This window comes from Bufo bufo, chromosome 3 (genome assembly GCF_905171765.1).
Source record: "Bufo bufo chromosome 3, aBufBuf1.1, whole genome shotgun sequence".
NCBI classification, from domain to species: domain Eukaryota; kingdom Metazoa; phylum Chordata; class Amphibia; order Anura; family Bufonidae; genus Bufo; species Bufo bufo.
Window position 1 is genome coordinate 304,771,359 of NC_053391.1, and position 15,269 is coordinate 304,786,627.

General features: G+C 38.8%; 1 protein-coding gene across 1 annotated transcript; it reads right to left on the reverse strand.

Moving 5' to 3' along the window:
* Positions 1-1,446: 1,446 nt before the first annotated feature.
* LOC120993760 (pancreatic secretory granule membrane major glycoprotein GP2-like) lies at positions 1,447-15,020 on the reverse strand. Its single transcript, XM_040422230.1, has 10 exons — positions 14,972-15,020; positions 10,894-11,076; positions 10,681-10,782; positions 8,259-8,479; positions 5,971-6,125; positions 5,565-5,807; positions 3,993-4,149; positions 3,816-3,882; positions 1,911-1,940; positions 1,447-1,511 (listed from the first exon to the last, which is right to left on the reverse strand). Exons 1-10 carry the CDS (start codon positions 15,018-15,020, stop codon positions 1,447-1,449), a joined length of 1,272 nt encoding a protein of 423 aa, XP_040278164.1.
* Positions 15,021-15,269: the final 249 nt, after the last annotated feature.

Sequence of the window (15,269 nt, forward strand, 5' to 3'; positions counted from 1 at the left end):
AGTTGCCCACCCACAGACCTGGGATGGGCGCATGAGGTATGCACATAGCCATTGAGCTGTATGATACAGACAGAGGCAAGTGTGCCAAGTGCAGATGGTAATTGGAATATAACAACTAACTGAGCAAAACAACAAAACATATATCACTCATGATATGCTGGACCCAGAGCGTGTGACCAAAAGCTGCACCTCAACGTACGTTTCACCTGGAGAGGCTTCGTCAGGAGGACTAGTGACACTAGGACTAGTGTTTTTTGCAAAGGCTGTTGAAGTGATTTGTGGCAAATGTATTAAAATTCTCACTCCTCAATAAATTTGACTCATTTTATCTGTATTACAGTGAAGAATGGAATCTATGCCTGCTAAGAAACCTGTCCTCAACCATGACTCCTCTGGAGACCACAGTTACTTTTCTCATTGCTCAAACTCATTCTGTTTGTCTTGGCTAGTGGCAAAGTTGAGAACCAGCCATGAGGCCTAGTCAGCCCTTATACCTCAGGTTCACTGAGTATAATTGTACTGGGCTGTTCTGGCTGAGCAATTGCTGTAAATACTTCATCCAAACAAATTTATGGTAAATGTGTCTGCAGGAAAGATCCAGAACGGAATTTGCGGCAGATACCTGCCGCTGAGTCACAGATTTCTGCCATGGATTTTCAGTTGTACATGCTGTGGATCTACCCATTAAATTGGGCTAATGCTTGAGTGGCCACCCATGGAAACCTTGACAAAAATTACCATGTCAATTCGATTTTGCCTTTGTTACAGATTTTAAATCCATGCATTGAAAATCTGAGACATATGAACTATGGCACAGATTCACACTAAAATCAATAGGATGCAGATTGGGAGAATTTTCAGTGGCAGAATCTTTCCAGAAAATGTAATATTTTATTATGTGGAAACTGTTTTTAGACATTGTTTATAAGTTATAACATTTGCATTTGTACAACAACAGTAAATGTAACTTGAGTTTTCTTTGACTATTATTTAAAGACAGAATATATTTAAAGATAAAAATATACAAGCTACTTGGACTTTTATGCACGCTTTATTTTCTGCAGTACACTGATTTGATGCAAAGATCATTCAAAGAAACACCAGCAAGATCATATATTACAAATATATTTATTCCATGCAACTTAAGAGCTAACAGACAAATCATATGTGTGGAAACCTCATTACTCTTTCAATATGATGATAGAAATAGAGCCCGAGGACCTGAAGTGTCATGTTCTCTCACAACAAAATGGAGTATTCAGCCCACATCATGAGTTGCTTGGTAGGAGAGTTGTTTTAACCTTAAAGTAGCCATGTCAAAGCCAGTAGTATAGAACAGATTTTTAGAAAGCTGAATACAAATAAATTAAGTCCCTGAGAATGAAGAACTAGTTACAAATAAACCTTAAGATATCTTTCTTCCATATTGCTTTCATTTGGATGTTCTCAGAAGAGCTTAACAGACAGATATGTCAGCATGGAGCTGACCAGCAGGGCCCAGGAGGATACAACTAGATGGAGAAAATAAAAAAAAGAATGTTACAATATGTTTAATTTTCCAATTTCATGATTTTTAAATGTTTATGCTTTATGGGGGAGATTTATCAAAACTGGTGTAAATAAAAACTGGCCTAGTTGTCCATAGCAATCAATCACATTCTACCTTTCATTTTCCAAAGGAGCTGTGAAAAATGAAAGCTGGAATCTGATTGGTTTACCGGTTTTCCTTTACACCAGTTTTGATAAATCTCCCTCTATGGGTCTACGAATAGTTGACAGCAATATCTCATATTTGTTTTATTTCTCATATGTTGACACATATCTCATAGGTTTCCTTGTAAAAATAGCTAAATGTATTATATTTTCACTATCAAATCAATTATCTTTATAAATTGACATAGCATTCTTACCTGTATTAGATGCTGATGTGCTGTAGTCATCTGAAAGCAAAATGAAAGATAAAATGAATTTCTGGAATATCTTCATTGGTGCCATAAATCTTAATGTAATACATCCAATAGACTTAAACAAGGCACTGATTATAAAATATAGTGTGTATAGCATAGGAAAAGTAGGAGGCTTAAAAACTCATTCACAAGGACTTTTTGCACTGCTAAGCCAGTTGCCTTTCCAACATTAAAAAAGACCCTTGATTTTCAAAAGGCATTTCAATGTTATATAGAGTTCTTATTGACCACCTAATAATTTCTAATTAAAAAATGAAATGTGTCTATAAGAATCAGATTGCAGAAAAATGGAAAATACCATGCAAGTTCAAGGCAACTTTTATGTTAACATAATGTTAATATGGAAGATGATGGAAATGCTGAAAGAGGCATCTGCAGCGCACAGCGATATAAAATCTGTTTAAAAGGACTGCCAAAACAGAACATAAATCTTTTAATCAGGTATGAATTCTGTTTTTGGGGTATTGCCTAGAAATGTTGTAGGTCAAACCCTGCTTCTCTATAATTTACCATACTTTTGAGAGCTAGTAAGGCTACTTTCACACTTGCGTTTTTCTTTTCCGGCATAGAGTTCCGTCACAGGGGCTCTATACCGGAAAAGAACTGATCAGGTATGTCCCCATGCATTCTGAATGGAGAGTAATCCGTTCAGTTTGCATCAGGATGTCTTCAGTTCAGTCGTTTTGACTGATCAGGCAAAAGATAAAACCGTAGCATGCTACGGTTTTATCTCCGGCTAAAAAAACTGAAGACTTGCCTGAATGCCGGATCCGGCATTTTTTCCCATAGGAATGTATTAGTGCCGGATCCGGCATTCAGAATACCGGAATGCCGGATCCGTCCTTCCGGTATAACGCATGCGCTGACTGAAAAAAAGGTGAAAAAATAAATGCCGGATCCGTTTTTGCCGGATGACACCGGAAAGACGGATCCGGCATTTCAATGCATTTTTTCGACTGATCAGGCATTTTTAAGACTGATCAGGATCCTTATCAGTCTTACTAATGCCATCAGTTAGCATACATTTTGCCTGATCCGGCAGGCAGTTCCGGCGATGGAACTGCTTGCCGGATCTCTCTGCCGCAAGTGTGAAAGTAGCCTAAGACGTTGTCTTAATGTCATTTTGGTTTACTTTATGTATAATTGTTTTTATATTTTATTCTATATTCTATAGAAAAGTTATACATTATAATATGAAAAAATGCAACATATCACACATAAATGGCTTCTTTAACATGCTATATAAAAATTAAAGGGGTATTACGGGTACAACAGGATTGGGGATAACTTATAGATTGTGGAGGTCCTACCGCCGGGACCCCCAATGATCATAAGAACTGGGGACCTGTACCTCCTGCTGCCCCTTGAAATGAGCATAGCGGCTGATCAGGTCCTGTAGAAAGGGGATAACTTAAAGGCATTGTGAAGGCAGTATTTATTGATGACTTATCAAATATTTGATCTACGGGAGTCCGACACCCGTCAGTCCCACCAATCAGCTGTTTGAAGAGGAGGCAGAGCACTATTACTACTCCAAGAGAGCACTGCTTCTTCATTATACTGGCCATTGTCTCGGGTGCAGTGTAATTACAAGTACTCGCCCCATTCACTTTAATGTAGCAATTACTTGTAATTACACTAATGGAGCATGGCCTCCTCTGTAAACAGTTGATTGGCAGGGGTGCCGAGTGTCGGACCCTCACAGTTCAGATATTGATGACCTATCCTAAGGATAGGCAATTAATAAAGACTGTCTGAACAACCCCTTTAATGTCAACAGAATAATTTCCCCAAAAAGTCCACAAAATGATAAATCACAAATAAAATGACTTTTAGAAATTTACAAACCTAAGAAATTCACCGGGATTTGTAATATTCCTATTCCATCACCACTTTCAGAACGAGCAACGTTACACTGTAGAACAGAAAAAATGACTGTTATCATTGGCTCCATTAATAGATAATGTAATGTTCGAGAAACAATGCAAATAGACAAACATTTTTAAATAAGAATTATTTTCTCACCCCAGTGCATGTTTTATTTTTGACACACAGTCGCACTTCACATGTAATATAAACTAAAGCCTGTCCTTGAAATGCAAATGAATTAAATTTCATTCGGGACTCTAGAGATACTCCGTTCTCCAGCACCTCTGCAGTTACTCCCTGATTAGCAGGACACCTATAAGATGAATAAACAAAATGCCAAAAGGTCATAATATAAGATGTGATGCATGATAAATCTCAAGAATAGTATATACCAGGGATGCTCATCCTGCGGCCCTTCAGCTGTTGCAAAACTACAATTCCCAGCATGGCCTAATAGCTGTAGGCTGTCCAGGCATACTGGGAGTTGTAGTTTTGAAACAGCTGGAGGGCCGCAGGTTGGGCATCCCTGGCATATACTGCAAGAAGAAGAAGAATATAGCATGTCAAAACCTAATGTATAGAAGTAACTGTAATGTAGTAGCTATGTACATTATAGATCTAATTTAAGGAAATGTGGAGTTATTAACCAGGGCAACCAGACATTATAAATGCAGAAACGATGTGCACTAGTGTAGCATAGCTGTCTTTAAAATGGTTATCCAACCCCTATAATGACCCCCCTAATGCCCCTAAGATAAGTTATACTTACCCTGCTTCCAGGCACCCACGTCGCTTCTGATGCCCGCATGGCTGCTGCTGTATCTCACCGTCGTGTGGATCGAAACATACGGTTATGGGGGGAGTATGGTATTTGGACAGCCAATAGCAGACCGTGACTGAGACGAGCCTCCTTAGCATCGTGGGTGACTCTAGGAAGGCTCTCCCCCGTTGCAGCCTGCTATTGGCTGTCCCCCCTCCCCGGACGCCGAATGTTTTGATCCGCATGACAAGGAGATGCAGCGGCAGCTATCAGAAGCAACGTGGGTGTCGGGGAGCGGGGTAAGTATAACCTATAGGAGGTGCCTGGGCATTGGGGGTGTTATCATAGGTGTTGGATAGCTCCTTTAAACTTTGTTCATACACCTTGCTTTTTTTGTTTAGAACCCACTACAATAAAAAGAGGCACCAAACTATTGCATGAACAATGCCTTCGCATGTATTTAAGCTGGCCATATTCATAAGATAGCTATTCAGCAAACTCTCATTCAGTTAACATCTCTTCCGACCCCTCAGTAAACATGCACACTTGGCTCAGGGTCAAAGTTTATTCACTTGGGGACAGGAAGACAAGCCGTTGGTAGAAATAATTTAAGCTGTATTGGCAGTCTTACACACTTGGATTTTCAGTCAATGTTACCTCCTTATGTTTCACTCCAAAAAGGTAATTCCTTCACAGTAATGTTGGAAATAATTCATTTTTATTAAAAAGTTTAATTAAATAATACAGTTAAATAATTAAAGTCTTACATGAAGTAAAAACTATTTAAGGCCATATTCACACATCAGTGTTTTGATCAGCGATCTCCATCAGTGATTGTGAGCCAAAACCAGGAGTGGAAGCTGCATAGAGATAAAGTATATATTAGACCTACACCTGGTTTTGGCTAAGAATCACTGACCGAACACTTGACTGTGTGAATAAGGCCTAAAGATATAAAAATAACATACCCTCCACTCAGAATCGACACTTTATTGACATTATTGACATCATTATCGGGTGTAGCGTAACAGCTTTCCGCTCTTATAACAAATGAGCTTCCATCCGTAGCTTGTGAGAATACTCCCAAGTACACATTTGATCCAACTGGAACATTGTCATTCTCTTGTATTGGTGTACTGAATTGGTCATCCCAATATGCTGTCATTGTAGTGAGTACTGAGCCTTCCCCACTTACTGAAATGTTGACAGTGCTGTGAATGAATAATTGTAAACTGTTGGTTAGGAACTGCTGCACTTATAGAGGCCAAAGTAATGGAAGTTATTTATTTTCAATGTACTTTTCCTGCATAGAAAAGTAATGACAAACTAAATGATCTAGATACAATCAGAATTTAGAAAATTATTTGAACGTACTTTATTGTAGGCTTGAGTGCAGCCACCAGACTTATCTGCATGGACAGATTGTAAGAGCACGTGAAGGACATGTTGAGAGGGTTGCTAGTAATAATGCTTGAGTTCTGAATTCCAATGTAGAGCGTGTTGGTATAATTAACTTTTGTAGAATCAGTCTAAGAACAAAATACATTTTAAAGAAAAAAAGTATATTTTTGTAACATATGTACTTAAAGTAAGAAGATTTGGTTGTGCTGTAGATTTAAAAGTGTAGAGTACATTTGCCACTCTGACAGGAGTGTGTCATCTGGTAAGAAAAGATCAAAAGTTGCACCAGTTGAGCAATGCACTTAACTCCTAATATAAAGCACACAGGCTAAAACTAATCTTTGTGCTTGAATGATTGTTCATTCAGGACCATGTGACTGCATCTCCAATGTTTTTGTTTATAAGAAGCCATAGAGGACACTTAAAGGGGTTGTCCGAGTTATATTTATTGATGACCTATCCTCAGGATAGGTCATCAGTATCAGATTGGCTGGGTTCCGACACCGGGCACCCCCACCGATCAGCTGTTTGAAGAGGAGGCACGCTGCCTCCTCTTCACTGTTTACCTTCTCGCTGTTGCATCTGCAGCGGGTGAGCAGGTGTAATTACACCCAAGCCGTCCCATTCATTTCTATGGGACGAATCGCTCCTACATCTGCAGCGGTGAGCAGGTGTAATTACACCCAAGCCGTCCCATTCATTTCTATGGGACGAATCGCTCCTATGTATAGGAGCGATTCGTCCCATAGAAATGAATGGGACGGCTTGGGTGTAATTACACCTGCTCATCGCTGCAGATGCAACAGCGAGAAGGTAAACAGTGAAGAGGAGGCAGCGCTGGCACGGCGCGCGCCTCCTCTTCAAACAGCTGATCAGTGGGGGTGCCGGGTGTCGGACCCCAGCCAATCTGATACTGATGACCTATCCTGAGGATAGGTTATCAATAAATATAACTCGGACAACCCCTTTAATTTCGATTCCTGCTTTGTTTTACCTGCATGTGAAAGTTCCCATTATTGAAGTCTATGATCTCAGAACACCACTGATTTCTAAAATGATGTGTTAGGCCCCTTTCACACGGGCGAGTATTCCGCGCGGATGCGATGCGTGAGGTGAACGCATTGCACCCGCACTGATTACCGACCCATTCATTTCTATGGGGCCGTTTCACATGAGCGGTGATTTTCACGCATCACTTGTGCGTTGCGTGAAAATCGCAGCATGCTCTATATTCTGCGGTTTTCACGCAACGCAGGCCCCATAGAAGTGAATGGGTGTTGCGTGAAAATCGCAAGCATCCGCAAGCAAGTGCAGATGCGGTGCGATTTTTCTCGCACGGTTGCTAGGAGACGATCGGGATGGAGACCCAGTCATTATTATTTCCCCTTATAACATTGTTATAAGGGAAAATAATAGCATTCTGAATACTGAATGCATAGTAAAATAGCGCTGGAGGGGTTAAAAAAAATAAATAAATAATTTAACTCACCTTAATCCACTTGACCGCGGAGCCGACATCTCCTTCTGTCTCCTTTCTTTAGGACCTGGGTAAAGGACCTGTGGTGACGTCACTCCGGTCATCACATGATCCATCACATGATCTTTTACCATGGTGATGAATCATGTGATGGATCATGTGATGACCGGAGTGATGTCACCACAGGTCCTTTACCCAGGTCCTAAAGAAAGGAGACAGAAGGAGATGCCGGGCTCCGCGGTCAAGTGGATTAAGGTGAGTTAAATAATTTTTTATTTTTTTTTAACCCCTCCCATCTTACTATGCATTCTGTATTCAGAATGCTATTATTTTCCCTTATAACCATGTTATAAGGGAAAATAATACAATCTACAGAACACCGATCCCAAGCCCGAACTTCTGTGAAGAAGTTCGGGTTTGGGTACCAAACATGCGCGATTTTTCTCACGCAAGTGCAAAACGCATTACAATGTTTTGCACTCGCGCGGAAAAATCACGGGTGTTCCCGTAACGCACCCGCACATTTTCCCGCAACGCCCGTGTGAAAGAGGCCTTATAGTTTAAGGTACCAAATCTCCAAGCAGTAGTAAAGTGTAGAATTTATTTATTAGTATTCTATATTGCTCTGTTTCTGAAATTTAGCGCCAAAATTACAATCTTTTCCAATGCATCTGTGAAATATTATAAGGTTATTTTGACTGAATTTTCTCTCAAAACAATGATGAGGAGTAATGTTTTACTAACAATAGCAGTACCTATTTTAAGAATAAGTAACAATTCTTACCGTCACTTCATTGCCACACCAGCCTGCCTGGGGTAAAACCTGGATGTACTGCATAGTTATGTCGTTCACAGCCGAAGTGTATGTATTAACACAGGAGTCTGAATTGTCATTAAACTTGAAACTTGAGGAATCATACCCAAAACCTTCAAGTAAGCATTTACTCATGGAAATTGTAATTACAGCTGATTCACATGTTACAGTTGGAACAAAAGATGATGAGCCTAGAAAGGAATCATTGGTATATTAGAACAGAAAACTTTTATTTATGTATTCTGTAAGAATATGTTAGTGTTGAGCAAAGATAATGCACTCAAAGTGGAATTCGGCACTCAAAGTGGCGGTTTGCACGTGTTAAAAAGTGAACGAAAGAAGCCCGGGAACGCGAGATCACCCATAATACAGTGCAGCCAGCCAATCCACAGGCAGCCATCCCCTGTGATGTCACAGCTCTATAAAAGCCTAATCTGGCACGGTAATGCATTAGGGACAGTTTTGCTGCAATAATCCAGCGGGCATGCTTTATTCATCCACAACTCTAATAATTTTAAAAGCAAAATACCACTAGGTTCATAGTAGGGAGGATTCCCAGACCTTATGGAGGGACCCACACAGGATTATGGTCATCTCTGTTGTGGATCCCTCAATTTTCTTGCTTTGAGGAAGGTTTTCCAGTCTCAAGGCTGTGTTCCATCTCTGGTACCATTACACAGGAGGACAGGGGCTGCTGCATACACGGTCCAGCTCCCCATATCCCTGCCGGCATCTGAAGAGTTAAAAGTCTGTGACCAGCATTACTGCCGGTTTGCAGACATTAGTGCCAGGTGTTTGCTCTTTAAAACAGCAGACACCCGGTGGCCATGGTGCCCGTTGCACGTGCCAGTGGGTGCAATTTTTAAATACCTGACTGCAGACGTAAGTTTACTGTCGGCAGTCGGGAAAGGGTCATCTTCCAAACCTTCACACTTAGAGTGGGGCCACCAAGTAGGAAGAATATAATTAGGCAGAGTGACCTAAGTATACCTGGTTTATAGCCATTTGTGACGAATGAATTCAAAAATAACTAATAGAATTTCTTGGCAAAGCTGCTGAATTGTATTTTTTAAAACTCATCTCATCTCTAGAATATGTTCAAGAAGCAGAATACCAAATCTTAGCTTGAAATTGTAATTTAGGAAAGAAATGAAGAAATTTAGAAATTTACAGTTGACAAATTATCCAAAAGTTGTCAAAATCCACTGCTTTCAATAGGATCAGCTAGCAATCTAAGTCTACTTTCACATTCGCGTTTTCATGACGGATCCGTTCAGATAATACAACGGTCTGCATCCGTTCAGAACGGATCAGTTTGTATATCTTTAACATAGCCAAGTCAATGGAGGATGGCTATGGAGTCAATGGAGGACGGATCCGTTTTCTATTGTGCCAGATTGTGTCAGTAAAAACGGTATCCGTCAGCTATTGACTTACATTGTTTGTCAGGATGGATCGGTTTGTCTCAGTTTCATCAAAAGGACACCAAAACGCTGCAAGCAGGCATTTGTGTCCGCCTCCAGAGCAGATGGAGACTGAACTGATGCAAACTGATGCATTCTGAGCAGATTCTTATCAATTCAGAATGCATTAGGACAAAACTGATCCGTTTTGGACATTTGTGAGAGCCCGGAACGGATCTCACAAACGGAAAGCCAAAATGCGAGGTGGAAAGTAGACTAAACAGCTGCCAGGAGGATAAAAACTAGATACTGTATGTTGGATTTCAACTGGATAGGCATCTTCCAGAAGCATCTGCAGCACCCTTTATTTTGTATTTTTTTTGCGTCTCGACAATACATATTGAGCAACAGATGATGAAAATAAAAATATGTTATTAAACTAATTTGGTCACAAAAAAAATATAACTGATCCACGAAAATTATTATAATGATCATGAATAGCTATGATTTTTGTTTTTCCTGTGTGATAACAGACAGCATAACTGACACTGTGTGACTGTGTATTCCCAGTGCCCACTGAAAAAGAACATATACAAACTAACAATAAATATGCTTTCGCATTAGTTTGAATTTCATAAAAGGGAATGGGATCACAGTCTGACAATTTAGCAAAGTATGTGTGAAAAACAACACCATTGGAAAAGTGATTTCATACATATATTTTTTTGTGGAATTCTTTCATGTCGTTTTTTGAGCTAAAGCATAAGTGAAATCAAATGGAATGGGGAATATGAAGGAAAAACTTGTACTGCTGGATCCACTTCTAGCTTTGGCTCAAAACAGCATAAAAAAACTGCAGTGGATTTTTTAATAAAAAACAACAACAAAAAAACTATGAAACCAAATGAAAGAAACTATAGAAATCAATAAATTCAAGCTATCATTTTGAACCAAAGGCATTATAAAAGTAACCTTTTGAGGGCACTTACTCATTCCATAGAAGAGAGTAGTGTTACAGCTACAGGTTGCTACTGCACTAACATTTTGGCAGATCTCCTCAGACATACAAGAGGGGTTGCAGAGCAGTGTATCTGTAACAAAAACAATATAATATGCTTAGCACTAGCGATAGTGGTAACATATACAGGACTGTTCAGTTCTACTAACTTGATTTGTACAGGTTAAGCTAGGTGTTATTTTACCTGTGCAGCAGTTATCTACCGACGACCAGTAGTAACCTGTAGGGCAACAAATGTTGGTCCCAACAGAAGCACACTCATTGGTGGGAACACAGGAAATTGTGAGATCATTATTGCATGAACATCCATTGTCTGCTGTACAGGAACCACCACCACAGGTACTGCACATTTGTGGATTAGCGCCACCTGCAAAATGAAGGAATATTTTGAATTGTAAGTCCATGCAAGCAGTTCATTAAACTATTGTAACTGGTATCAGATATGGCTGCCACTAAGATGTGGCATGTAAAGAGCCCCAGTCAATGTTAGTTTAATTTTAAATCAATATTATCATCTCATTGAAAATAAATTTGGGAACAAGCTGTTGGACTATAATTTGAATATCCATAGTACAGAATTTGCCAGATAAAAATAAAAGAATTCCAGATATGGTGCTCGCCCGATCAATAGCTTATCAAAAAGCAATAAGGTGTTTGTTTAAAACACAAACACATATAAAATAAAAATTAGGTCATGTAAACAATGCACTAATAGGTGAAAATCCCTTCATGTGGTCACAAAAACAAGGACATAACTTTTTTGTGACTTGATGAAGGGATGAACACTCCAAAAGGCATTGACCATATTTTTACCTTTGTATATGTTTTTTATTCTCAATTAAAACACATCATAGTTTTTTTTTTTATTTTTTACAAAGTGATATTTTATTGATCAGGAGAGCACCATATCTAGATTTTTTTTTTTTTATCTGGCAACTTCTGTTCCACTTGACAGCTTTCTCCAGAGTGGTTGCAGCACCCTCTATTATCGGCAGGGCAGCCTTTAATGCTTCTTATAGTCATTGGGGCAGATTTATCATAGCCCAGAGGTGTATGCCTCATCATAAATTAGGCACATTATCTCGCAGTCCATGCTCCTGAGCAGAAATTTATGCTAGCTGGATAAAGAAGATGATAAATGTGGAGGTGCTGAAAGCCTGGCCCCTCCTTGCCCTTACCACACACCCCTTTTACGTAAGTGGTGAGGCTGGCGCAGTACTGGATCAAGTGCTGTTGAAGAAGTTGCAAGCACACAACTTCCTTCTATTTTTCTTTTCTTATTTTATGGAAAACTGATTTATGATAATTTATGGTAAATGGTATTGAACACTTAGTCTATTACTATTATTTATTAATTTAATGTAACAAATTAACAAGTACTTACTGTAGCATACGTATGTCTCTCCTGTATATAAGGAAAAGAATATTGAGATTACTATATCTGAATTATGCAAAGCAGGCACACTGAACTAGATCTCAGAACTTTTATCACACTAGCAAATATAAAGTAATGCAAAGCCAGTTTAACTCTGTTCACACAGTGGCTTTACCAACATTTCTTGCCATTAGTTTAGCAGGTATAGTAACCTTACAGGAAAAGTAAAAACTGTATGGCCATAAAAACTTGAATGAATTTTGAAGTATTAAAATTGGAGAATACAGTATAATATAAAAGGATTGAAAAATACAGTGCCTTGAAAAAGTTTTCATACTCCTTGAACTTTTCAAAATTTTTTCACATTACACCCATGAACCTAAATGTATTTTTATGGGATTTTATGTGATAGACAAGAAGAAGGTAGCAAGTATGTGTGAAGCGAAAAGAAAATGATACGTGGTTTTAAATTTTTTTAAATAAAAAGTGTGAGGTTCATTTGTATTTAGACCCCTTGTGGTTAGACCCACCAAATAAAATCTACTTCCAACTGCCTTCAGAAGTCACCTAATTAGTAAATAGAGTCTACCTGTGTGTAATTTCTTTTTTGTATAACTACAGCTGTTCTGTGAAGGCTTCAGAGGTTTGATAGTGGACATTGGTGATCAAACAGCATTATGAAATCAAGGAAAACACCAGACAGGTCAGGGATAAAGTTGTGGAAAAGTGTAAAGCAGGTTTAGGTTATAAAAACATATTCCAAGCTTTAAACATCTTATGGAGCACTGTTCAATCCATCAACCAAAAATGGAAGGAGTATGGCACAACTGCAAACCTACCAAGACATTGCCGTCCACCTGAACTGACAGCCAAGGCAAGGAGAGCAAAATTTGAGAAGCAGCCATAGCTCAGGTGGGATAATCTGTCCACAGGACAACTATGAGTCGTGTATTCCACAAATGTGGCCTTTATGGAATAGTGGCAAGAAGAAAAACATTTTTGAAAGCAAGCCATAAGAAGACTCATTTGCACAAGCCATGTAGAGGACACAGCAAGCATATGGAAGAAGGTGCTCTGGTCAGATAACACCAAAGTTGTCTAAATGCAAATCACTAAGTGTGGCAGAAAACTAACACTGCACATCACCCTAAACGCACAATCCCCACCATGAAACATGGTGGTGGCAGCATCAAGCTGTGGGTATGCTTTTCTTGAACAGGAATAGGAAAGCTGGTCAGCATTGATGGAAAGATGGATGGAACTAAATACAGGGCAATTCTGGAGGAAAACATGGTGGAGGCTGCAAAAGACTTGAGGATGGGGTGAAGGTTCACCTTCCAGTAGGACAACTACCCTAAACATACAGTCATAGCTACAATAGAATGGTTTAGATCAAAGCATATTCATGTGTTAGAATGGCCCCTTCCAGACCTAAATCCCATTGAGAATCAGTGGCAAGACTTGTAAATTGCTGTTCACAAATGCTCTCCATCCAATCTGACTGCACCTGAGCTATTTTGCAAAGAAGAATAGACAAAAATGTCAGCCTCTAGATGTGCAAAGCTGGTAGAGACATACCCTAAAGATTTGCAGCTGTAATTGCAGCAAAAGGTGGTCCTACAAAAATATTGACTCAGGGGGCTGAATAGGTTTGTGGCTATAATGTGAAAAAATGTGGGCAAGTTCAAGGGATATGAATACTTTTTCAAGGCTAGATAGATAGATACTGTAGCAGGTAGATACTGTATAATAGAATCCCTGAAATAACTGCACCTTTTCTGGGTGTGGTGTTGCTCTCTTTCTAATCATATTACATGGATCATTGCATACAAATTTAAAGTACCAGTAATGTAAGTCTGCAATTCAGTGAACAGATATTCTCTTCAATAAAACAAATACCTGGTTGTACAGTATAATCTTTTTATGCAATTCTCAAATTATGTAAAATTTGGAGTTCCTAACTTTTATTAGGTTACAGATATATAAAGTTATGACATAGAAAATCAATATTGTTTTACTGAATGTTTTTTTTTTGCTTTTCTTGAAAATTATCTCCAATTGGTTTTTGTTTGGATGTTTGTTATGTATGAAATATTTATCCCTATATTGATTGGACTTTCATACTTCCTAATGAATCATTTCTTAGGTCCACTGTTTGCTAAGTGGTAGTCCAAATGCCGTATATTGATGATAAAAAGAACTGAAGGTAAGCAAATATATATCCCTTAGACACTTGTGTCCCTGGCTGCCAGGAAGATGAAGATTTGGGTGTGACCCAGGTCTGCATCTTATTCGGATCACATACAAAAACTAGTCCTTTAGGGTTGATATGCAATGGACAACTTCTGCACTCATTGCAGATTCCCCTACCAGAAGCTGATCTCAGGAACCTCTGTGTTCAACGCTAAATTCAGTACAGTGGGCTCATTGCAATCAATTTGGTGTCAGATGTTCTTTGCTTGTGTCCTTGGAGGGATGGACCAAGTGCTGATTAGGAGGACTACCTCTATTAACTCAACTTTTACAACAGAAGTCTTTCAAACCTACAGCTATAAGTTTGTACATTGCTGTACAATTTACATAAAAATCACAAGAGAAACAACTACACATATAGTCCAACGAATAGGAAAATGGCCTTCTATGTGAATAGAAAATAGGTTTTTTTATGTACAGGAAAGATAATAGGCACAAACATATAATCAATGTGAGTATAAAATATGCATGTATATAACTGCTATTTGTATATAAAATACAATTTAGTTCAAGATAACGAATAATATGTCTACATAAATAACATAGATACAGTGCTAAATCTCCACATAACATAACATCCATACAAGTGAGAACAGATGTTACCCAAGTATGAAAAAATCATGAAGAAGCATACCTTTCTGTATGAATACAGCCGCAAACACTAGGATGTAGGGAAAAATCATGTTGGATTGTTGTCTCTTCTAGATGACTATTTCTATGCTCACAAGTAGAACATTCAGTAATATTTTGACATTATATAGCAAGAAATGGGAGGGAGTTCCATTGAATAAGCAAGCTGATTAACATCTAAATGGAGTAAATATGTAAGGAAAAAAAGATCCTTTAGAAAGGTGCGGTATGTTTTCTTAGGGTATAACAACATGTACGTCAAAAATCATTTGGAGGATGTGATGAGGAAGAGGTAATACTAG